A 26,582-nucleotide genomic window follows, 5' to 3' on the forward strand; every position below is an offset into this window, starting at 1 on the left:
CTCTTCTTGAGAAACCCCAGCTCTCTTGGCCTTTCCTTGCACAACAGAGGCTCCAGTCCCTCAGTCACTGTTGTGGTCTTTTGCTGGACTTATTCCACTGTGTCCATGCATTTCTGGCACTAGGTAGACCTGAACTGGACACAGTACTACAGACGTGGTTTCCCCAGCGCTGCCCTAAATCTAAAATCACCAAATTTTAAATTTTACTTTATCTGAAAATTCTTCATCCCTTCTCATGTTTCAGTTGTTAAGAGATAAAAACAACACAACCTTACCATTTTTAACAACTCAAGTGTTTAGAAAACTGGCTTTTACCTTCTAAAAACATAAAAAAGCAAATTTTATCCTAATCCTTTGAAATAAAACAAAATAATAGAAGAGTGGACAAATGAGCCAGCTATCTACAGAGCCTCCAAGGGTAAGGAGGATTTAACCACACCACTAAACCAGAAAAAAAAAAGTCACATTTCTCTAATTTGGTCAATTATGGCAGTTACTGTTTAGAGACACCTAATAAAATATCAGACCAACTACTTTTATTGGAGCTTAATAAGGAATTCTTCATAAAAGAGAAGGAAACAACACAAAGCATATACAAATCAGAAGTGAGTCTAAAAATGGTCATGAGATTGTCTTGGGCATGAGATTTTATTAGAAATGCTGGGAGGTGACTTTTGGCTTTCAGGATTCATGTTTTCAAATTTGTAGCATTAAGGAAGGCTGTAAACTTAAGTTAAAAATTAGATGTTTTTACAGTCGCATATTCTTAGAGCTGAACCTTTAAGAAAAAACAACAAACACAGGTATCTCAAACCTCTGAAGTCAGACACACTGGAAAACTTAGCATGATATAGAACATTGAAAGAAAGGCCAAGATGCAATAGCAATAGTTTTTAACTTACATTTGAGTGTTTCTCCAGCATAAGGGATATGTAGCTTAAACCGATCACAGCTAGGTCCAGGGGTCAAGGATGTACAGCTGAAAACAAAGATAAGAAAAGAATGTGCTAAGCAGTTACAGATGGTGGCAAATGCTGACATTATTCTACAGGGTAAAAACGACTGACATAATAAAGATGTTGAGAATACTAGAAATACTCATCCCTAGGATTCTAGAAAAGAAGAAAAGATGGGAAAGATGCAGAGGCCCATTCTCTTTTGACCAGCAGTTCTCATAACGGCATAAGAAACTTCAGGATCTGTGCCAACTATCTTTTTTTTTTTCCCCATTTTAACACAAAAAATATATACACAATTGGTTCAAGAGTGTTACTAGAATCATATACGACTCTATATGAACTAGTCAAAGCCACCAAATTATCTACTTTGTATACAATTTTGCAGGTCACAACTCTGTCTGTGCCACAGTACCACGGTTACATGCCCTCTATCCCTGCCATTCAGATGAATCTTAGTCTTAATACACAAATGTTCAGCCACTTTTACCTACACTAAGCTTTAACTGTTCCCCTGTGGAAAAGTCTCACAATAAGTCTCCAGGTGAGCAAGTTTCAGATTCAGGTATTTGAGGCTGTGACAGCTGAGCACGTACGTTCATGATCTGTGATTATTGCATAACTCCTGTTTATCCAGAGCATCACAACAGCAGTTGGGTCTTACACTGATGAGCGAATATTTTATGAACACAAAAGTCACTGAAAAACTGTTCAGCATCTAGGGCAGAAATGATCAGCTTTTTCACAACCTTTTAAGTCATGTGCCAAAACCTTTGCATAACAAAGAACCAAAAATCTCAGCTGCAAAAGGAGAAACAGCAACACAAATTGTTTCACCGACAGGATCGGTCCCTGGAGCTGTCACCACTATGGGCTGGCAGGCATGATAGGTCCCAGCAGCAAAAATGCTGGAAGCCCTCAGCAGTACATTGCTACCCATATCCAGGGATCCCAGAAGTCTTCTTGCTAGCTTTGTATCTTTATAGCCCCAGCATCAGAGCTAGGCTTGTTGCAAGCCGCTTAAAGCTCAAAGCTATACTGGCCAACTCTGGACGAAAGAGTGCAAACAAGGTAGACAAAGGTAAAATAACTTGACCAAGCTTATATATTGGACCACTGGTTGAGCTCTAATACAAACCACTGACAATATAATGAAAGGAGATAGGTTTACTGGGCCATACACACACTAAAGGATAAAAGATGAGTAAGCGAAAAAGCAAAAACTTTCATCCTACCTTATCAGACAGAAACACAACTCCTGCAGCTCTGCTTTAGCTCAGAAGAGGCATCACAGCAAACAGGGCAATGCTAATTCACGTCAGCATACTCTAAATGCTTTAGAGAGCCATTTTTCTCAGACACTGGCTCTACACTCCCTTCTCTTTACACTTGCAAGTTAAGGAAACCACATGCAGAAAATCTGAGACTGTTTTTATTCAGTGGGCTACATTTACTATTTAACCAAATTTCTGCCCACATGCAGTTTCATCAAAAAGAAGCAACCACAGAACTCTGGATCAATTAACTTTAATGACGTTTCGACAAAAACACTAGAAAACATAAGCAAACCACTTATGCACACCTAGAATCTAACACAGATGCAATTAACAGCCTACACCGATTCAACGATACACTACATTTCTCTCAGGATCATTACAGAAACTAGAACACTGTCCTTGCAAATAAAAGGGAAGCAACAATGTCCTATCTTCACTTCAGAAAGGTCTTGTGAGAGCACCATGCAAATGATTTACAGAAACAATACACATCCAACTAGTATCAGATGTGTGCAGAGCTGACTGGAAAGCAAGTTTCAAAACAGATTAGTTCACATCTTGCTCCATCTCGGAAGAATGACCTCACTGGGTTTTCTTCTGGTATAACACTACTTCATATTTCATTGAAAGACTGATGATAGAAAAGAGATGATGTTTATAAAACAGGCCAACAATGCTACACAAAAGGGAATGCAGCATGCTGGATGACAGGACCAGAGCTGGAAAATGTTTAGATTTAACAGTCTGTATTACTTCTTTATGAATTACATCTAGGTAAGGCTTAGCCAGAATAGTAAAGCACCACCATTATCACTGGGAGCAACACCAGTTTGAGAATATGAAAGACTGAAGCTTCAGTGCAACAGAAATAACAAAAGAGTATAATTTTTTCAAAGATGCTTTTTTTTTTTTAGTAGGTGAGAACAGCAAACAGGAGTGCCCATCAGTATGGTGCTTTAATGGCTGTCAATTTTACAGCTATAGATATGAAAGTATTATCTACTTTCAAGTCATTTCTAAGGCTTACATCATGTATAAGGCCAATTCTAGGAAGCATACCAAAAAAGAGAAACAAAAAACTTCTCTGCAGGTTCAAAACTATCTCTGCAACGTCCGTTAATATTTAATGGGAGATTCTTCCAAGGTATCATAGGTCACAGTCTGAGACGCATTTCTCAAATACCATCAAAATAACTTTGTTGTTAGCTTTTCAGCAGACAAAAAACTTTCTGATCCTGCAAATACCCTACAGTTTTTACTTTTAGTACAATGGGCCATTTGGAAATACTCAGGGAAAGTAGAATGTTCTATAACATTAAAATAAAAGCCTGATTTAATGGCAAATGTCCGTAAAAGCAATACTATGTACCTAGATTACTGAACTTCACTAGAGATGTTTTTAATTTTACTGGTATAGAAGTGATAGAAAGTGACAATATTCACAGTCTTTCCTTCGTTCTTTCTCAGATTACTCTGGCTAGGCTGTGCAAGAGGCTTCAATAACTGTGACAGGCTGAGCAACCAAGCACAAACCTTACATGCATCCATTTGAAAGGAGGCAGCTACATCTCAGTATAAACAGTAAAAGAACAAAACTTCTAAGGCAAATCAAAACTTTGGTATATCTAGAAATCTATATGTGACCTTATTTCAACAGATCGCCACAGATAACGGCCTGGCTACGGACATCTGCTTGAATTTCCTTAAATCACAGAACCTCTTATAATTACAAACGTGCCCAACCCAGAAGCATGACCTCTCTCTCCTCCAAAGTATAAGATTTTACACTTTCTGATCCTTTTAATTAATGTGGTCCACAAAAAAGTCACATTGAAAAGGAATTACTTTTAACCAGGTCTGTTAAAGATTATCTGTTGTCCTGTTTTCACAGGAAATTGACAGATAGGACAGCAATACCTCATGTTGAATATTAATTTCAGAAGCTGACTCCATCTCATGATGAATGATGTGCTATCTCCCTCTTCATTCACAGAAAAATATTACACTAGTTTGCATATCTTCATCTAAATAGTCAACATTTTACATAGGAAAGCCATGGAAGCAAGAATTAACACTCTGATGCTCAGAGCAGTGATAGGCATTAATCTTCATAACATGATTAATGCCATACCACAAGATCTCCCACAATGGTTTCCCTATTAAAACATCAAAGAATCATTCACTTGACAAGTTTCCAGGATGAAGGAATATCCTTGAAGGTATTGCTTAAAACCATACTGCCTTGTTCAGGAGCTGTACTGAGACCTACATTTGGAATCTAGTCGATGAAACTGAGTATGCAAGAAACCATAGCTGAATATAAACTCTTTCCTTTCTCAGCAGATTTTAGCTAAATTCCTTGAGCAAATACAGCAGATTAAGCAAGCTGAGATACATTACATTCTTATGAAATATGTATTCCAAGTAGAAGAAAAGTAGAACATTCCTTCATTCAGTGTTTGATGCATCTTACAGTTGGAATTGTCTGTGACCTGCTGGGAAAGGTTACCTTCACAGTAAATAAACCACACATAAATCAAACGAGTTCTTATTCAAATAAAAGGTCATCGTCAGCACCAGATGCTTAGTTAGAAATGTTCAGAATTCTTCACCAGCCACAAAAGGAAACAGGAAAGATTATCCAAGAGGGAAATAAATAAATAAATAAATAAATCAGGAAAGTTACTCAGTTTTGCTGCTTGGAATAAGGCATCAGCCTATAACAATAGTTGTGCCAGAAGGTTTTTTTTTCAGAATCAATCCTTCTTCCCAGAGTATTCAAAAAGCCTCTGGAAAGGCAGCTGCAGGTGAGCTTAACATCATGGCTTTCTCTGCCACCAATGCATTTATAATTGACAATTCTCTTAAATTAACTCTTCTTCTGTTTTGCTTAAGTTAAAAAACAACCAACCAACCAAGAAAACCTTTCCCTTCTGAGCCACTTTGACAGGAGGACTGCAATATTTGACAATAAGGAGGACTGTGGTAGGTTTCAATATGGTCTTCCTATCAACCAGTCATCTACAACCACCACTTGAAAGTATTTCCAAGACAAGCAGCCTTAAATTATTTGGGCTCTGGTAAGATCTCAGCAAAAAATAAGTTCTGTGCCAGCTGAAGGGTCACAATGAAACAAGAACCCAAGTGTTTACCACCTTAATCCTTAAAGCCTGGAGATAAGTGGTTAGTCTATCCAAAGACTTAACAAAAACCCAACTCATAACCCCTATAATTTAAGGAGCTTAATACTGAGACTGTCTAAACCAAACAGCAAGAAATGCAAAGGCTTCTTTAATCTCATGATGCTTAGTCTACTGCATTTGCTGTTCTTGAGGATCAGTACTTTTTGGATAATAGACAACATTTTTGTTCACCAAGCTGCTGATGTAAAAGCCAAGAAAGTGTCACACAGCATCAGAAATACCCTGATGGAGAACACTGCTAAAAAAACCCCCACACACAAATAAAAAGAGCAACACCACAAAGTACATTCTGACCACTGGCTGCATTCCCAACCTTTCCCATCTCCAGAGTACCTAGAATACATTTCTAACTGTTCCTATGTGTGTCACACAAAGATACTGCTAGGGGGAAAAGGAGGTCAAGTTCCTTTCACATCACAAAAGGCTAAAGAAGAAAATGAGGATTATTTTTGTAATGATGAGGCAATTCAGTCAGGGGTTTAGAGGCTGAAGGTTCTGTCAGCAAGAGTCAAATATAATTCAGAGGCAAAGACAAGTAAATCCCTCATTACTAGTGAGAGGCAGCAAACTCAAAACTCCACCCAAAGCTCTTATGTGGTCTTTGCTAAGAAAAATACCTTCATGTTCAACGCAAGTAGAACAGCCTCTAGATTCTTTTTCCCTCCCCTTTTTGTAGATGGAAATCTGCTCCAGTGTTGCTTGAAGACACATTATTTTGCCCCGTTTAATTAAGAATTAATTGCAGAATTCACAACAGATGGGTAAGTCATCTACAGAGGCATTAAGAATAATTAAAGTGTATGGAGGGGGGAGGAGAGTGGAAGGCAGGCCAGCAGGTGACAGGGATTTTTTTGCAAGGATCAAGAAACAGAAAAATGGCAAAAGTGACATTTTAACAGCTGACACTGATAGCGAAAACCTGTATCGCACTCCAGCTCCATGCAACAGTGCACAATGCTTTACAGGTTCCTAGGGGCCTGCAAATACACAAGAGTACTGAGCAGCTGCTACTGAAAACCGACAGATCCAACCAAAATTCTGTCAATCAGGCCAAATTTGAAATGGGAAAGATGGTCTAGTCAACCAATATTCATCTTCAGTTCCCCTTCCTTGTACAAACATATGCATTACACATATGAGACAGAAGGACTTGCACTTAAAAACACAAAGACACACACCACTGCTTTCCAGTTACAATTAGAATGATCACTACTTAGTTACATATTTTAATTAAAATATTAAAATCTGAAAGCCCAGTGATAATTATTCCCAGGAGCTTTCCAACAGATAAAAAAACCTCATAAAACTAATTTGCAACCTAGCTGGTTTCTTTAAACCTAATAGAAAATTAAGCTATATATAGAGTACTTTTGGTATTGTTATACTGATGATGACATCGTTTATAAATCCTGTTAATGTGGACGATATTCCATAATTGTAACAGCATTTCAAGAAATAGTTCTGAAGTGGGAAATTCCAAGGTGTCTCCACATATGTCAGCTATATTCCAAACAAAACCTTCATCTTCTCTCAGTGCTGATCTTACTTTATGTACGTATTTATGTTTTCTGGCATGAAGTTCATTGTACTAACTGGAACTTTCAGAAAAGAGGTGGGACACTAGGCAGAACACATACCCTAGGGAAACAACGCCTCGCTTCCCTTCTGTACCCACAGGCAGAGTGGAGTCTCTTAAAAAGTAAAGTTCAAACAACTAAGATTGATTCAGCTGCCAGCAACCTGCTTTCACTAGAAGCACTGCGCAAAAGCATCCAACGACTACTGTCATTAGTAAAACAAATACAGCAGCTGAATGTTAACAGAAAGTGTAGATTTACATGATATGAGTGAGAGCTTGCCAAAGCACATGTTGCAGGTGGGGAGAGCTCTAGGCCTGCTTCTAGAACTACAAATTTCCTTCACATCTGCCCTGGTCTTGTGGCAGGTACCCCCCAGTTTCCCAAAGTACGGCTACATCTGCTGGAAGCAGGCATTCAGCCCAGTCTCTAGGAGGGAAACAGAGGATGCACACACATGTATTTTCATATATATTCTCAGAGAACATCTACGTTAAAAGAAAGCATGTACAAAACCTGCATGATCGGGATACTTTTTTTAGCATCACAAACTATCTGTTCATTAAGCCTAGGAAAGCTGGTTTTAGAAGAGCTTTTTCCAGCCACCATAGGACAGGTTGGAAAAAGCCACTACAAAAAGGAGCATTAAGACAGAGCTGCTAACCAGCACCACATCTTATATACTTTAAGGTGTACTTGAAAGAAAATCTCCAAAGAATAGTCCATTTCAAAGGCTTCCACTTGTAAAATCCCCATAGTTTAGGGTGGGAGCTCATTATTATTGGGTCTCAGGGAGCTAATTACGATACAAATTACAACCAACTGACAAAAGGAAATTTACAACAAAACATGCTTTACAAACATGATTTTCAAACATCTTTTATAATCAAATTGATCACCTTCGTAAGCAAGACCTTTTACAGTCTGGTAGTTGCCTGTAACTCTTTACAAACTACACATGGCACACTTGCTCCCCAGAGTAATAAAAGAGAAACAGAAGACGGAAATTTTAATGAAGGAGCAATTGGAAAAAAATAACAGGAACAAGACAATTGCAATGGGATAACACCCAATGCACACCCAAGTTTTAGTGAATCTGCAGCATCATAAACTACCTTTCCATCACACATTCAGGCAAGGGAAAAGGGACTACTTCATTGTAAGGTAAACCCAGCTGTACTTCAAATCCTTGAAACTCATAAGCAACGTTTTAGAGAACACATGAGAGAGTGGCAGATGCGTCCTTTAGATTTACTACATCTCTTTCTCCTCCTGGCAGATTTAAAGTTCTGCTTCATATTTTCACAACTGCCATTTGATTATGCATTACTTGGTAATGAATTAGAATCTAATAATCTCTCATGTTCTACCTCTGCTGTTCTCTAATGTGAATTCAATTTCTGAAGAAAGAAAAAGAAAACCACCAGATAAGGAACATTTTTACTTTTAGATTACTCTAAAAGAGAACCATTCTTGACCAAGAATGAAATTACAGTCTACCACCTGCAGTTTCAGATCCTTTCAGTGTTCACAGAAAGAGCATATTCATACAGCAAGTCACAAAAGCTAAGCTATTATAAACATACCTTCCATAAGTCATTTAGCATTGCTCCCAACATTGGCTGTAGGAGCCATAAAGTCTCTTATTTTCTAAGCCATTTATTTCACACAAATAATGTAAAGTGGGAGACATTTTGAAAGATCACTCATAACCCTAACTATGAACAAGAATAATCCCAACAAGTGTTTTATTGAACAAAGAACTGACCATCCAAACCAGAGCAACAGGTACTCCATCCCCTTTTCAGTTTACAAATAGTACTGCAGTGATGCACAGGGATCTGGGGCTTTGTTTTGGGTTTTTAGGAAAATACTGTTTTAGAGGGGTTTATATTTGGCTTTTTTTGCTTCTTTTCCATAATGGAATTCTGCAGTTTTCTTTAATTAACTCAATCTCATTGGGTTGGTTTTTTTTTTACTTTATCTTACAGTAAAAAAAACAAAGAAAAAAAAAACCAAACCAACCAAACCACCCTCATCCCAGTGGTCTAATTTTGTTATTTCAGCCATATACCACAGATTACAAAGAAAAGAACCTGTGGCCTCCACTGTGGAGTGGTTTGCCTCAGAAATATCAATTCCCTTCTCTCAGGAAAGGCAAAACAAGACTTTTCCCTTTTAACAACTTCTACTTTTCTATGGATTACCTTTACCTAAGGATTGAGTTCACTATGTTCAATGAAACATCAATTTCAAAAGCAAACAAAACTGTCCACTTACATATACAGCCCAAAATATCCTTTTCAAATGCTCACTTTCTGCTAGACAATAGCTGCTTCAAGGTACATCTACATTATGCAGTGCCAAGTAAATGCCTAAGCTACGTATCTCGAGAAACAGATTAAAATAGCTCAGGCAAAGCGTTGCAATGGTGTGTTTATTCAATTTCCAGTTGAATTTAAGATATGAAACCTATAGTACAAATTCACAGCTGGACAAAGTTACTTGAATGGTCAGAAAAATTTCTCCACCAGCCACAATAGCGGTTTGAGAGATCCCAAAGCACTTTAAAAGGTGCATTTAAAAAGGCACCAATGGAGAGATATCAGCTTAAGCATCAGCAGAAGAGACTCTTATGACAATGACACAGGTTTACAAAGTAATCAATAACATCATAAGGAAAGGCCTGCACAGTTTTTTATTTCCCCCAGTTAGAGAATGACTGTGTACAGAATCTGTTTTCAAAAGTTAATAATTTGCTTCTTTTACTATCACTGACTCACAGAAGCAATTTACAGAAATATTCCCATTGATTTCTGTTGGCTGTAATATAAACATGGCAGAATCAGCTGTCTTCATCACTGTTGTATACAGGTCTGTCAAGACTGAGCCTCTGACCACCTCCTATGCTTTTAAAGCCCCTAAACTCATCAGACAATGACTGCAACAAACAGAATAAAACAAACAACAAGAAAAATCAATCTTTTGCTTCTGCTTCGTTACAAGTGTATACTACTAGCCTTTTAATGTTAAGCCATGTTTGTGTATATGCATATAAGAGCGTCAGGCATACATGAATTATAATTGCCTAGGTAAGGCTGGAAGAATTTACCAACCACCTATCCAGGAATACATTCTTCTCTGAATGAATAATTAAAAGCCAGTTTTCTCAGCTTCTTGTGAAATGTAATGTACGTCCAAAATCTATAGTATGCAAGAGATCTATCCAGCTCATATTAAACAAACGCTACAAAGAAATTCGACCATGTACCAAATGATTAGATTTTTAGCTATCTTTAAAACAAAAGATAAAGTCTTCGGAATTTTTCTCCTGCAATGATGCACAATGCAAAGAAGTTAGACAAACATCTGTTCCAATCGCAGAAAGTGCTGGACAGAGACATACAATATATTAATGCAAGCCCTGGCTTTCAAGAGCTGTTCAATGAATTACCAACGTACAATTACATACCTTGCTAAGATACATCTTTCCAACCGTATTTGACACATGTATCAGTACTACATCATGTCAAACAAATTGGAAAAGAAACAGCACCTGCATCAAATAGTTTCTTCTTATTTTTATTAAAGCATAAAGCTGGTAGACATTACATGCAGTTTTTTTCAAGGTCAAGGAAGGGCAAGTCATTCATCTCTCATTGTCCCAGACTAAAAATACCAGCAAATACATACCATGCAGTATTTAAATTGAACAAATTTTAGGAAAACCTATGTAATCTTTCAAACTAGAGCCCAAATTACCACAATTATCTAATACTACTTTTACTATTTAGAATACTTTCTTTACTCATAGCACTTGAAACTGAAAACACACCTCCTTCCTGAACAACATCAAGCACCTTGTTTAAAATTAATATTAAAAAAAGCTAAACTCTGTGAAGAATATTTACAAAACCATTATGAAATGCATGCATATAACACTTAGATCTTTATCAGACAGACATTTGTCTTTGTTTTCTCAACATTCAGAAGTAAATGCAGGAAAGAGCAGTCCTGGGGATTGCCTTTTTTGGACCAGCACAGAAAAATTGCTGTTTGAAGTTCCAAGTGCTCCTCCACAGTGATAACTCTCTCAACATGGTCCCATCAGAACTTCGGCCTGTTAAATTTTGCTTAACATCAAGTAATAAAATTCTTTGTAGTGAAGAAATGTATTTGTTATCAGAAATTACCTACTCTGTGCAAAAGTAACGGTTTATGACTTATCCAATATAACAATAAAGGACTCGTAAGACCATACCTCACCTAGAAACTGCCAATCCTCTCAAGTATACATTATACTCAGAACATTATCAGGTTTTAAAACAGCTTTTCATAGTAATTGTGTTCAGAAGAGTCAGACTCATTAAACTTTATACATAAACAGAATGCATGTTAAAAACCCCTCTATAAATACCAATGTGACTGATGGAATGTGAACTTTTACCAAGTAACTGAAGTTGACTCTTTCAGTTTAAATTAATCAAAAGATCAAGCAGAAGCTTTAAATAACCACTACAGTATTGTAATAGTATTTCATAGTCAAAAACAATATGATTTCATGAAATACGCACATAAAATGCATATTTACTTTAAAAAGGGAAATGCCCAAAAGAAAGGGAAATACCAAACCATATTGCAGTCTACTTGATAACACAAAAAAGTAAATCATCACTGCTCACTAGGAAACAGGGCAATAAAGTTATAAATAGCTTATTACAGCTTGATAATATATTTGTATGTTAAACATTACTTCAGAATCTACTAGATTCTTTTGACCACTCTTCACATAGATTTCTGTTAGGAACACACTGATTGTAAACACAGCTCAATATCAAGTAAACATGCAGAAATCAATAGCAAATCAGACAACAGCAAAGAACAGAATACCAACACGGTTTACTACAAACCAGTTACATCAAAATTCCACAATTAATCTCCTCATAAATATGGAAAAAGTAGAACCACACAAGTATGAAATTTAAAATCTTTCTATGAGTGGTATCTTAAAAAAAAAAAATTAGAATCTTAATATATGCAGCTTTAAATCACTGTATTCATTTTGAAATTCTGGCTGGTGCAACACATCAAAGTCATTTAAAAAACAAAGCAAAGTTTGTTGAGTAAGAATAGGCTTGCAGCATAATTTGGGGATCAAGCATGGGCCCTGATGAGCAGCTGTAAGGGAAAAGAAAAAGAAAACCAAACACCCCCCACCAATAAAAAAAAAAAAAGAGCTCTCAAAGGCAATGACCACCACAAATATGTTTTTCACTACTGTAATACACCATAGGAAAAGCAGCAGCCTCTTAAATAATTGGATTCTACATTACACAATAATTAAACACCCTTCACACAGGAAAATGTCCTCTATTTCTAAATCTACCTAATAATCACTTCAACATCTTTCCCATGATTATATGCATAAATGCTAAGAAAAATGCCTTAGCCACAATTCAGTTGGTTATGAGTAGATTTTAATACCTAATTAAGATGGGTCATTATTTCAGAGAGACACCACTTGAGATTTACTGAATGATACAATACATGGCATTGAGTCAACTGGCAGCAGTATTTTCTTTGAGTCTAGAACGAGGTAATAACCTATGCAGGAGTTAAAAATGCTTTGATCCACTCTGTCATCTCAAAGAATGTCTTTTATTAATGAAACAGAGATGCCGCCAGGGTTTTCTTATCACCAGAATCAATGCTGCTAACGGTGCTGTATTTTAGATGTGACCCAACACTCAGGTTCTGGTTTGTTCACTCTGGAGCCCGTTTCACAAGAAGGTAACAGCACTGCAGAATTAGCCACCTAACTTTTTATTACTATTTCCATTGAAGATTTTCCTTCTTTCCTGTCATGCCATATTGCTGAGCTCAGTTCAGGGGTACCCAGGTTTAGGGTTAGGTTGAACCCCAACCCTAACTCACTCTACACCAGCAGCGGCCATATAATTTCTATAAACAGGACTTGTTCCTGAAGGTCCTGCTCATAGATGTAAATGTATTTAAGTGTCTGATGAGACTGGTACTGTCTAATAAGTTTGTAAAACACACAGACATTATGGAACCATAACATATCATTATAAAACATTTACATACTCAAAGACTGAAAAACAATAGGATTTCTTTACTATGACATATTTCCCTCCTACACTACCAAGCAAAGCAAATTAACATATCATACTTCAGACTTCTAATCTAACATCAGCTCTTTAATACAGTTCATAAAACACAACAAACCTAAGTAGTCAATCTTAGCAATAAGTTCAAATAAGTGCAAAATAAGTTCCTTACTAAAACCATCTGACATATAGATTGACTTTTCAAATAATTAAAGGCTTAACATGTTTGCCATTTACAAATCAAAACCAACTGACATGACAGACTAATAAACCTGGAACTTGATCTTACATTGATGAATTGAAAGGGAAATTCTTTCCACTTTCGAGCTGAGAATGTCAAAACAACGGCTCTGAACGGGCAAGGCCTTAGAGATACCACTGTATTTAATATGTTACCATTATTCACTTTTAAGTCGCAGCTCATTTTGAAATCCTAAGAAATTAGAATGGATGGATCTTCAGTTTGTACACTTTGTGTTCTTATAACTGTAAAGCACCAGTTCCTCAGGGAAGTGGCGTAACTACAGCAACCCCTAACTTTCTATCAGAACAACAGTGTGGTACGTGACAGTGGAACAGCCACGCAGCTCCTCCCCTTGTCCCAGAATCTTCCAGATGCTTCCGTTATTGGAGTTAACAGTTATGAAGATGATTACTTTAAATACAGTAACATTTATTTTAGACTTCAAAAATCTTCCACACAACACACCAGTTATAGCATAAAAAATACTCACATATTTTGTAATAAAAATCTATAGACTATGGAAGAGATGTGTTTACAGCCCTCTTCATGTGTCAATAATGGTGCAAACACTACTCGAAAGCAAAGTTTCTGAACTGATACTTCTTATAAATGGTCATATTCATTTGAGATCAAGAAGTATTTTTTATTTAACATCATTCATCTAGTACCTCTTCCTCGCTTTCCTGTTCCACTGTTTAAAGCCTGATTCTGCTCCATTGAAACTGAAGGGAGTTTTGCAATTAATGTCCTGAACCTCATCTCTATTTCTCTAGCAAAGGTTCTCATTTTCCTCTTGCTTATGTCCAAGCTCTGTGTGCTTATACTTCTGTTTCTTCATTGGGCTATCACCTGCATTTACCTCTGCCTGCCATTTCTTCTGTATACCAGTGTTTGAATAGTCCTGAAATATAAGGGTAGGGAGGTGAGCAGAGCAATGGTTTTCAGTCAATTTTTTGGACTCTCTTCCTTAAGAAGCAGCAACAAATTCACATCTCCTGACAATATCGTGGGTTGAAGATTTTTTTATTTATCAACTGATATAGGCCTCTCAAAAACAGTCTGTGGAGTCCCAAAGGCTCCTATATCAAAGGTTAAAGACCAATGAATGAGATCTTGAGTTATGGAAGGGACTCCTCTGCAATTCCATCTGTCTTACGTTGAATGATTTTACGCTGTTTCCCTATAAAGCATAAACGACAAGGAACTTTGTATTTACACACCAATGTGTAAAGCCAGAGTTTTCCTACTATAAAGTAGCAATTATTTATTTGTAAGACAAAAAAATAAAACACCTTTTCTAAAAAAAAAAAACACATGCATGACACATTTTAAACAAGTTTCAAGCAATCGCTAATAAATCCCATTTACAATACAGCTTTTAAGAAACTTACTTGTACCCCCTCCACCAAAAATCACCTTAAAAAATAATTCTCAACTACATGCAGACTCTTAGTTATCTCAACTCCAGCTCCTAATAACCTCAAGCCATAAAAAAAACCTCAACGTAGAAATGAACCTCATTCTTTATGTTACAGAACAAGAATAAACAAATAAATAAATAAATTGCTAGAACTTGCATCTAGCTGAGCCTATGCCTTTAACAATATACAGTCCAATCTCTGTCAGGTGTTGTATTTGCCTTGTAGACACCATGCTCAACGCAGTTAATACACAATTTGAATCCTTGGGTTTGGTAACAGGTGCTCCTAGTGCAGGTTTTAGTTTTTCAAAGAATAAACCCCTGGGAAACATTCAGGATTTATCAAAGTAAATTCAAGATCATCTTGGTAAGATCACTGGCTGAAAACTTCAGACACTTCATTCTAAATACCTCTGAAAAGAGTCAGCAGGAAAACACCACTTCATATTATTTTAATCTCTTCTTTTAAAGACAGGCAGCATAAGCTTTCATTGGGCACAGAGCAAAACCCTTATCTGCCTCCCAACAAGCTGATACCTTCACCACCAGACTACTGTGTTTTTTCTCTATCATATTTTGCATTCTCAGATTAAATAGGAGAAACGTTAAGATGTCTTCTAGGAAGGCTGAGATGGGAGCTTACTTCAAGAGAAAGCAAGGTCCAGCATGAAATGACAGCAGCTGATGCATAGACATTCAGCCTATCTCAGATAATTTGCAAGCCTAAATGGCAAACCAGACATCACTAGCAACAAAGTTATAGCTTCTCAGACTAAGTAAATCTGTCACAGGGTTTTACAGAGAAGAAACGGTTTCTTTCAAACTAACCCTAGAATTCACACCTCCTTCCTGAAAAGGCACTGTAACTACCAGAAACATGCAGCCTTACAGAAGCATATTAAACAAAGTTTTCAGCAGAACTAAATTTTAAACAACAGTGATTTCTGGTGGTTCTCAAGATGGGTTACACTACCATTCAAAATTACACACAGAGCAGCAGTTTGTGCACAAGCCATGATTTAGACACCTTAAGATAAGCCAGTTTCAGGCTCTGAACTCCAGTATCAAACACCTGAATCAGGGACGCCATTAGATGCCTAACTCTAAAAGAACAATGCTGTTTCCAACACACCCCATTTCAAGTATTCTTTTATCAGTGACCTTAGCTGCCTCCCCTCTCTGCCCAATACCTAAAGTAAACTGTAAGCACTTCACTTTCCCCATGTATTATTCACAGAGGTTACACACCAAAGTCCCTTTGTACACGTGGATCCCACGCTTTATTGCTATATGAAAACCATCGTGAACCCTCCCAAAATTAAAATTAAGGAGTAGCTTGGCCCATTTCAAGCACTTGGCCGTTAACCACTTGATGTACTGATCTTGAGGGAGTCACAAGCATTTTTTTCTTATTTAGCATATTCCTGATTAAAGGCAAGGTCACACAAATTTATCAAGTTTTTAATTCACAGAAAAGATCGAGTAAGCAAGTGATAAACAACAAGAAAAAGTGTTTATCTTGCTTCTGAAAACCGGCACTATCAAGTGGCAGCAATGGAAGTGTTTTAACAAGAGTATTATTGCCAACAATATGACAAATTAAGTTTCCTAAACTATGAAACAGTAGTAAGACAAAAAATAATGTAGCTAGTATGTAGCTCCAGATATACTGGAAATGCTTAAACACACATGAACCTCATAAAATTCAGTCCTAGAAAGACAACTGTAATGGGCTGGATATCCTTTTCGGATGAGGATCACTTACCCAGACTTCAAGTCTGTAATCCGTAAACAATTGGTAGCATCCAGTCCTACTTTTCCATTTCTGACCACACTGGAAATAAAGGGTGAGAGTGCTGGAGAAATTCTGTTCAAGGCTACTTCAGGTGACATCTTAGTATGTTCCTCTTTCCTTTTGTCTTGAGCTGCACAAGGATGGTAAGGGGGAAATAAAATCAGAAAATATCCTACTTATTTGATGTAAAATCACATGCACTCTGCAAACATGGACAGAAAAAAATCTATGCATGCAAAGGATTAGGAATGTAGAGTAACCAAAGTGTGCACAGCTTTATAAAGAAAAAAATAAACACAGCTAATTCTTTTCCTCCTACCTCTGCAACATTCAATGAAGCCCATTTATTCAACATCAAGATAAAAACAGACATATGTCCTAGGCTCCTTTAATTAAGACCCTATCCCTACAAGAAAGCAATAAAACTGATGGCCACTCTGACACTTCACAGCCTGTGCCTTCTCATGAGTGTTTCCACCAGGAGCCTGTAATTGACAAGCCACATCTGTTCTGTTTCCACCAAAATCAATGGCACTCACATTACCGACTGCAATGGGAGCAAGGGTTTGATTGTCTCTTCGCATTCTCATTTGTAATTTCTAATACCACTTGTCTAGCCTTAATCAGTATTACTTTCACATTACTTCCATTAGGTAGCTATTTACAGCATTTCACAATGCCTTTTAAAAGCTAACACTGCTTTTCTTTCCGTGGTATCACCACACTCTTTGAAAGGCATCTTCATTCACAAAACAGATCAGGAAGCTGATGTGTCCACATTTTAAGCATGCCTTTTTAAAGAAGTGCTTGCAATTGTGTGACCTTATGCTGTATCAGTTAGCCCACTAAGTTAGCACACTTCAAGAACCTGCTACCTCTTAGCTGAAATGCAGAAACTGAACATGCACACGTTTTAACTCATTGTACCTCCAAAAGGCTATAGCATGTGGACAGCAGACTGTGGTAAGAGAAATGGGAGAAAAGAAGGGTAACCTGTTAAAATGCTAAGGTATCATATTCGAGCATATTCTTAGGCAGAGAGTGTCAACAGAAAATTAACTGAACTTGATAGTTTGAGAAAACAAAACCATAAATGAGTCAAGGTAACATAAACATGCCACTGACAAGTGGGCTAGAGGAGCTCATACTTAAATTCTGACCATTAAAAGATATTTTTTAGAAACATCCACTTAATTGAAAACCACCAATACATACTGTATTTACTTCCTTCCAAAATGCCCCATATGGGCTGCTGTACTAATAAGTGTTCTATAAAGAGAGTGTGAACAACTCATGGCAACAGTTGCAATTTGCTGTTGTTTCTAACACTCGGTTTACAAGTATTAGTTGGTAACTAAGGGATATTCCACAAACTGGTAACTCCCTGGAACTGGTAGCAACATTAAAGTTACACATTTTGTTCTCATGAAAGTCATTCCGACTGAAGGAGTGCGAAGCAATGTTCAAGAAAAGAGTATTTATCCTAGCTAGTTGGAATGTATCTGAATAAAGCAAAGGCCAGACACTCTAAGGCAAACAAAAAGACTAATAAATTAAGACTTCCTAAAAATGGCAATTATCTTTAATACTCTGGTTCTTACATTTTATGGTAGACAAAAAGCTTAAGATTAAATATCCATGTCCTAACACATAACACACTCTCCACACATTTGATTTGCTGCAATTGACAAGAGGCAACTACTTAAGTTCACTTAGCAAACATCCATAGCAATTTAAAATGCAACCTCCTGTTTGTTACTTTTCTACCAAAAATTACTGCCTGCTCACCTTTATTTTTCCCCAGAGGAACTCAGAGACCACAAGCCTCCTTCAGCACAAAATCCAATAGCTTAGATTGAACCACTAATAAAACATGAGTTTAAACTAATCATGGAATGGTTTTGGGTGGAAGGGACCTTAAAGCTCATCTAGCTCCAACCCCTAGGAAACCTTTCCTAGGCCAGGTTGCTCCAAGCCACATCCAATGTGGCCTTGAACACTGCAAGGGATGGGGCAGCCACAGCTTCTCTGGGCACCCTGTGCCAGTGCCTCACTAAAGAACTTCTTTGCACAAGAGTGGCTAAAACAGAGCACATGTTTCAGTCTGCTGGCTCCACAGCTGGGAACTGCGAGGCAGCTAGACTGAAGAAAGCAAGAACTTCCTAATCATTAAAAACATGCCGAAAACCAAGCTATCCGCCTAGCAATCTTAAAGGTATACACAGGCCTCTCAGAATCAGTTCTGATAATGACACGTTAAGGGGATAATGACACTGTTAGGAAAACAGAATTGCGAGGCGTTAACGAGATACACATGGTGATCCAAGCTGATGATCTGATCAACAGCTGCACCTTCCAAAATGAACTGCAGGATGAGATTCCTTATCGTTTTGTTACTAAAATACGCGGATATTGTCAAAACAAGATGCCAATGACTGCTAGGCATTTTTCCTAGTTTTATTGCATCATTTCTTTAAGATCCACAATACCTTCTACGTAAAAAGCCAGATATACAGGGTCACTACCAATTAAACTCACCAATTTATTTTGTAAACAGAGGTCTTTACAAACTAACGCAATTAGGACTGCTTTCGTAAGTTTCAGTTGTCACTTCTTTTTCCCAGCTTCATTTTCCCACAGCACTTGAAACAGAACACAAACAAACTCAAGGGAGTAAACGAAAACAAAATTCACTAGACTGTTTCCCTCTGAAAACAAAACATCTGAAAGAAGTAAACAAACTAAGAGTGAATCCTTTGCATTCGGGCAAATGTACCGTATGCTTCACAGTGACCCTGAAATCCCAGGCACTGCTTTGGGCACCAGAGAGCGTCCAGATGCAAGACACTCTGCTCCCCACCACCGGTAACAGCACTGTGGGCATTAAGTGAAGCAAGGAAAAGGTGAATATTGTGATGGAGGCCTTGAAGAGCGAGGGAACCTTTCCAGACTAACCCTCTCGCTCGGCTGCCGACAAGCTGGGCCTACGCTTTTCACTTCGAGGATGCAACGGGTGTCTGGGTGTAGGGAAACCAGGGAACTCACGACCACCTTCGCCTCCTCCCGCCGTGGCCGAAGGCAGCCCCGCCTGGCAGCCCGCGATGGGAGCAGCACCGCGGGTCTGCAGAGCCCCGGGTAACCCCAGGCTCCCTCAGCCCTGGCACAGAGGCCGCGCACCAGGCTGACCCTGCCAGCCGCGCTCCTCCGCTCCACCCGGGGGCGGCCACCGCCTCACCGCCCCACCGACGCCCCGTGCGGAGGCGGCGGGCCCACCACCGGAGCCGCTGCGTGCAGCCCCGCTCCATCCCTGCACGGCGGCGGCGCCCGAGAGAGAACCAGGCTTCGGCCAGCCGTGACCCCGGGCTACATCGGCCCCCGGGCCGCCTCCTGGCCAGTTCCTTAAGAACCGGCCTGCAGCCGCCCCGGGGCTGGCGGAGGAGGCGGGCGCCAGGGCAGAAGCAAGCAAGCAAGCCAGCCCGCCTGCCTGCGTGCCTGGCCTGCCGCCCGCCGCGCCGCTCCCCCGGGGCCGGCAGGGGCGCTGCTCCCGCCCGCCCGTCCCCGGCCCTGCCCGGGCCCCGCCATACCTACGGCGGCCGGAAAGCAACCGCTTAGCAACGGCTGCGGATACGCGCCCGTCCCGTCCACCCGCGCCGGGCGTGCGCGCTCCCGGCGCTCCCGCCCCTCCGCGCGGCGTGCGCGCCTCCGCCCCCCTCCCCGCCACTGCCGCTCCTCTGGCCGGAGGGGTCTTCACCGGGCCCGCTATTGGCGGCTGCCGCAGTGCCTGTGCGGACTGTCCCGCCGTGCAGGAGTGCGGCTGCGGGTCCGTTGCAGCCGGAGTGGGGCGAGGGAGAAAGGAGGGAGAGGAGGGGGGGCGGCCTCGCCAGCAGGCGTTCGCCATGGGCACCCCTCCAGGCCGAAGGTCCCTGCGGGCCGGCCGCTCCCCCACCCGTCGCCCATGGCAACGGGTGAAGCCGCGGCGGTGGCGGGGCCTGGCGCGAAGTCCGGGTCCAGGGTCCAAGGCCCGGGCAGCGGGGCCTGGGGATAACCCGTTCCCCCGGCGCCATGGCCGCTGAGGTGGTGGTTGTGGGATCCTGTATGACCGACCTGGTCAGGTTAGTACCCGCGGGGGCTCCGGCAGGCCCCGGCACGGGGCCGGTCCCCGAGGTCACGGGTGGGAGCACAGGGCGTCACGGTGCCAGGGGCAGAGCAGCGGCTCCCTGCGCCTCCCGAGAGCGGGCCGGGCCCGGGTGCCCCCCCACACACACACTCTGAGCCCGGGAACAGCGGGCGTCGTGTGTCCCTCCAGGCCAGGACCGGAGACGTGGGGTCGGCACCGGGAGCGGCGACGAGGAGCTCTCGGCCCTGGGCAGAGGGAGCTGGTAGCGGCAGGGCAGGGGGGAAGGAGCGGAGCAGCCGTGGGGGCGGCTGGGCCCGGTGATGTCAGCACTGCAAATACGGCTTTGAAAGAAGACTGTGGGAACGGGGAGAAGTTTGGACGTGTTGTCTGCTGGAGCTTTGATCAGCTGTCTGCAACTGTAGGGAGAAGAGAGACTTGGGGTTGTGTTTTCAGCTGGGCTAGGTGGCTCGGCGTTAGCCTTGCCAAGAAAGCGGCATTTCGTGGTAATCCCGCCTGGGGAATCGTGAACTCTGACACGCTTAATCAACAGAGGAGTTTGAAACGATTTCATGAAAGTAAATAAAGCTGGTCAGCTGTAACACGTTTTCTGTTCAAAGCACTTGTCTCCACTAGAAAAGCGACAAAGTATGCAATGAAAGTATGCAAGTAGGTTGTAAGTTGATGGCTTGAAGACAACATTTTATGTGGCCTTTTGAAAGGAGAGAGGGAGGAGGCCTCCCAAGCTACTCATATCCAAACAGAGTAAGTGGAAGTGGGAAACCCTCAAAAATTTAGCACCGCTGCACACCAAAGCTTGTTTTTAAATTACGAAAACTTTTTTTAAAAGAATGCTTTAATTCCTTTTTATTCATTTTTCTGGGTGTTTTGCATTTATAATTACGTACTTGGGTCTCATTCTCTTTGTTTTGGTACATAGGTACGGTTTGGAAACTTTGTTGTAGGATTAAAGTTCAGAACTTCATGAAAGCTCTTGGTTCCACCATTTTATAGTACATACTAAATATCAACAGATTCAAGCAAAATTGCAAAAGTTGGCAACGATGCAAAATACTAACAACGATGCAAAATACTAACCTACACTGGTTGACCTTGTCAACCCCAGTAAACTTGCAAATCAGTCTTTGATTTGCACAATTTTAAACACATCTGGTTTTAAACTACATATGCAGTCTTGGTTAAAATAGGATTTAAAAGTCTATGTATCTGGACTCCATCAGCTTCTCCTGCTGGGAATTCTGCAATAAAAAACTCAATTTCTCTATCACCAGACAATTGTATCAAAGCCTGTGGGTCAAGAAAGTGTAGAATAGATGATTAGAAGAATATGTTGAGAAGTAAGTACAGTTCAGGCATAGGCATGTGTAGCAGAAACAGTGAAAACCCTTGAAATAATCGTAGAACCTGTGTCAGAAAGATTTAATGTTTTATGTAATGTGCAGAACACACTGGCAGCTTTCCAAGGAGAGTAATTGTCTTGTAAGTCGCAGTAAGATCTTGTAGAACAGATCTTGACGTTATGCGTGAATGAGCTATCAGATGCTTGTGACGTTATATTAAAATATAAAACATGACAAGACGTTCCTTTTCCTGTCTCTCTGAAACGCGGGCAAAAAAATCATCAAGAAGTTGTCTACCAGGTCAAGCACTGCTGACAGCCACACCTTTGGGTTTTTTCTGCTTTTTTTTTTTTAACTTAAAAAAAAAAAGAAAAGAAAAGAAAGAAAACTCCCCTCATTTTTTGGCTGCAAGTTTGATATTATAGAAATGCAGTCATTTATTCAAAGCCATATTAACTGGCCGTACTGTAACCGGAGATTAAACCATGGGTTGTAGCCACAGATGCTGTTACACTGAGATTAAGTGGTTGGAGAAATGCCATTTCACTTTTCAATCAGCTGGGAGGGTTTCTTAAATTGTACAAATGCTAACACAAGAATATATCTGACTCACCGTTATTAGTCTCTACTTTAAGGAGCAGTGAAGGGCTTTTTATTAGTGATAAGCTGATTTGCTTCCGCTGAAAAAGAGGGGACAGCCTCATTCTTTGTGTTACTAGCACAGGACTTCAGGCACTGAAGACAAAGAGTGCGTTTAAATTTAGCTGACAAGAGTTTAATCTTACTGAAATCTCCATGTAGTCCCCAGGTACACATAGTTTAAATGTATCCTGTGTTACAAAAGTCCTGGTAAAATTACTGTCAAGTACTAAGCTGTTGGCTGGGATGTGCCTGAGGAGAGAGCAAAGCTGTGAAACAGGGAATGATAAGCCATCTTTATCAAATATGGTAAAAACTGCCAGATTAGGATTAGGGTTGATGCCAGGAGGGTATCTCCTGACTGTCTTTATGTCTGGAATTTAGAGGGGTTCCATACTCTAGATTTAAAGCCGGTTCATTTCAGGTTCATTTCAGACAGGATGAAAGAGCATCAGGCTTTTGCTAGTTTGTCTGTCATTTATGCTAATGTTTCAGCTTGTAAAAGACATGGACAGCATGCTAGATGCCCAACTGTCACCTGTTTGGAGGAGGCTGAGTAAACTAAATTAGGAATGAAAGTCATGCAGAGGAATTCAAGACTCATTGTGTTTGGTAGGCATATTCACCACTTGACACTTAAGCCTGTCTTTTCTAGAAGCCAGTCATATTAACTGAGACTCTGCCAGAAATTGACAATGCTCTGTTGTAACTTGAACTGATCAAATATGAAGCCCCTCTGCCTTGCCCCTCTGTCTGGAAAGCTACAGGCTCAGACTGGCAGACATGAAATGGAAAATATTCCCATGTCCATAGAGGTATCAAGAATCAGGAAGATAACCTTCAAGCTGCCATTGGGCATGTGCTAGCCACGTTCACCACTAAATAAATAATAAAAAAAACAGCACCTAATGTTTTTCTCAATGCAGTAAACTAATGATTTAAAAAAGCGTAACCTTGGTGTGAATTGGAAATGTACAACTTGAAGTTTACTCTGTCTTATGTAATGACTGAGATGGAAAAGGACAGGGGCCTTCTGTGGAAGGCAGTATTCTGATGTAATAATCAAATTCAGAAGAAAGGGTAGTGTGCCTTAAAATTCATTTAAAGGGAAGGGGCCCAGTGGTTTGCTTTTAAAATAGTGTTCTCATTGGAAATTCTTTTCTCATTGTCCTGTAGCGCTGCAGTGGCAGAATGTGGGTTTTCTAAAGTGAATTTAGTATAATCAAAACAACCTCACGTACATACATGCAGTAAACCACACTTTTTTGGCTAATAGGACCAGGAACAAAACATATTTGTGGTCAAAATCACAATCAACACTTCATTGGGAATAGCAGGCAATAGTAGTAGAAAACAAAAACAGCATTATTCTATATGATCTAGATACCAAACCAGACGGGTACCATCCATAGTATTATTTAAATAGTTTCTGCTCTGACTCATATTTGCAGACTGGTCGTGGCATTGGCATTTTAATTCATATTAAATCAGGACAAGACTAAACATATAAACCAATGAGAGTCAGACATACTAAAACAATTAGAATAAACAGGAGAAACTTTGGCATGGCAATTGAAAACAGCAGAAGCAAAGAACAAAATGTAAATGGAAAAACAGTGTTTGGATAGTCACAACAACAACAGTTTTTCAGTTTAACTCAAGGAAATAAGACCACAGCCCGAATACTGTAAAACTGTGTTTTTTAGGATGTTCAAAATTTGAAGTCTTAGTTTCCTGTGTAGCTCTTTCCTTCCCTTAGGTTGCTTCATATGCTGTAGGGAGTATAACTAAAAGAAATGCATCCAGTCCCCTGTTGTAACAACTGTTGTTAAGAGTTATTACAAGTACTAGACTGATTGACTGAAAGCATTTAGCAAGAGAGGAAAGACGCATCAGAGAAAACATGAAAAAATGAAATAGTATGTTGCTAGACTGGAGTGGACAGTGGTGACAAATGCACATCCAGAACTAACATCCCAGAGCAGTCTGATGGACACTTCAAATATTCACTGACCAAGCACAGTCTTTGCCTATGGAAAACGGCAAAGGTATCTCCATTTGTGAGATTCTGCATCTTCTTCTTAAGTCTCTAGTTTCAGTTACTTCAGCTGAAGTAAACGGTTCATTGGAAATGTCCACGATCCAAAGCTATGTCTATACATTCTTTTTTAAAAATGCAATGTTTGGGACAATAATTTCAGGCTTCTTTTCTGGGAAAATTGAAAGGAATTTTCTCATGCTTCTTTTGAGTGAGCAGAGCAGAGCCTCACATGTGACTTCATTTTCTTCTTTACTTTGTTTTCAGGTCTTTCACGTGTATTACTTCCACCACTTCTCTTGCATGCATAGTCACCAAGTTTTAATGTTTTTTTCTGGCTTTAATGTTTTCTTTTTTTTCTGCTCTCCAACTTCTCCTAGCAGCAAAGTGTTCTAGAATCCTTCAAATCCATTTGTGTTTTTGTTTTTATCTGTAATGCTTCCCCTGCAGCAGCCACTCCTTATTCTAGTCAATCTGCCATTGCCAGCAGCATGGGAAAGCACAACTGTGAAGGAATACAAGCTTAGTCCAGTTGAGGAAATTAATCTTTTGGATCCAGAGAAAGGCATCAAGGCATGAGAAAATGTGTCATCTGTGAATCGTTTCATTTATGTAATAGTGAAAAATCTGGGCTTGATTTCAGAGCCAGTACTATTCCCTTGTCTTCTTCTCTGACCTAACAAAGTTTGGGTGTATGGTAGATGAAAGATGCACAGGCTAAGTGTTTTGTTGTTCTGCCCTGATTTTAGAGGACCTAAACGTGGTTTAGAGAAACTCCCCTTTGCCTTCTATTGCCTGACAGGCAGAAAGCTGTATCTCAGGGGCCCAAAAAGAAAAATGGGATAAAAATCAAGTTGATTAAATACTCAGTAATGGAATTCGGTAAGAAAACTGAGTTCTATTTGTATACAGCTTTTAAATATCTATAGTGGCCCAGGCATTGCTCATTTTATGTGGGCCTGATACAAGCTCATTCATGTCAAAAGAAGCTTTTCACTGCTGTCATCTCATTAAATTGTTGTCCCTCCATTAAATCTGTTTGATCACAAAACAAGTGAGTGATCAGTTTATTTTAGGTGAGACACAGTTCTAGTTCTGTTAAAAGTATTTGGTGTTGTACTCCAAACCTAAAAAGCTTCCAGCAAAATTCCTCCAACAAAAAGTGACAAAATATCGAAGAGGGAAAAAGGAAAGAAAATGTCTGGTTGGGTGTTCTTAAATGGTTGGGTGTTCTTAAATTGACACAAAATAACTAGGGCAAGGCCACTAAAGGCTTTTTTTAACCCATTAAAAGACCCCTATTTGCAACCAAGGTTATGAAAGCAAGAAACAGTGTGCCATTGATCCCAGCTGGCACTTTCTGAAAGAAACTGCTGTTTATGCAACAGAGGATGCTGTGGTCTTCTCTGAGAAGAGCTGGTGGTGCTGGAACACCTGCTCAGCACTTGTCTTTGGCTCTTATCCATGAAAACTTTTTTTCTCCCCTTCCTAAATGGAAATGTGGAAGTTTTAAAAGTCTTGGGAAATATGAATGTGAGACTGGTCACACAATGTCTCTTAATAGAAGCACAACAAAAATGTTGGTTTCTGAATTCTATTTAATTGAATCCTCCCTGCCCTTTCATTTGGTGTCTTCATTTTGTGTCCTAAGCTACTATGTACTTTAATTAGACGCTGTCTTTCCTTCAGGAAGCAATTCCATTTCAGCAATAACTAATATGACTCTTGTTTTTTAGACTTGTTTATCTAGTTCAGTTGTAATAACATGTATTTTGTAGTGCTTTTGAGCTAAAGAATAGCCCTTCTGGTACTACAGTCAGGCCTGTACTC

At 39.8% G+C, this 26,582-nt stretch overlaps 2 protein-coding genes across 5 annotated transcripts in view; one reads left to right on the forward strand and one right to left on the reverse strand.

The window, feature by feature from the left end:
• BABAM2 (BRISC and BRCA1 A complex member 2) overlaps positions 1 to 20,301 on the reverse strand; it is a 168,304-nt gene extending 148,003 nt beyond the window's left edge. The window contains exons 1-4 of one of the 3 annotated variants that reach the window (XM_062637037.1): positions 20,185 to 20,301; positions 19,139 to 19,242; positions 16,571 to 16,730; positions 903 to 979 (exon numbers count right to left, since the gene is read on the reverse strand). In XM_062637037.1, coding sequence (XP_062493021.1) covers positions 903 to 979; positions 16,571 to 16,698 — 205 coding nt within the window. In that variant the 5' untranslated portion in view covers positions 16,699 to 16,730; positions 19,139 to 19,242; positions 20,185 to 20,301. Of the gene's footprint in view, positions 1 to 902; positions 980 to 16,570; positions 16,731 to 19,138; positions 19,243 to 19,873; positions 20,069 to 20,184 lie in introns of those variants that run through there. The other 2 variants (XM_062637039.1, XM_062637038.1) reach the window with 2 other exon arrangements.
• A 31-nt stretch (positions 20,302 to 20,332) lies between these two features.
• RBKS (ribokinase) overlaps positions 20,333 to 26,582 on the forward strand; it is a 70,929-nt gene continuing 64,679 nt past the window's right edge. Inside the window, exon 1 of one of the 2 annotated variants that reach the window (XM_062637044.1) lies at positions 20,333 to 20,712. In XM_062637044.1, coding sequence (XP_062493028.1) covers positions 20,663 to 20,712 — 50 coding nt within the window. In that variant the 5' untranslated portion in view covers positions 20,333 to 20,662. The remainder of the gene's footprint in view (positions 20,713 to 26,582) is intronic. The other variant, XM_062637043.1, reaches the window with a different exon arrangement.

Source organism: Pezoporus occidentalis, unplaced genomic scaffold, assembly GCF_034315485.1.
Source record: "Pezoporus occidentalis ecotype Australia unplaced genomic scaffold, CSIRO_AGI_Poc_V1 ctg50, whole genome shotgun sequence".
Classification (NCBI taxonomy): Eukaryota; Metazoa; Chordata; class Aves; order Psittaciformes; family Psittacidae; genus Pezoporus; species Pezoporus occidentalis.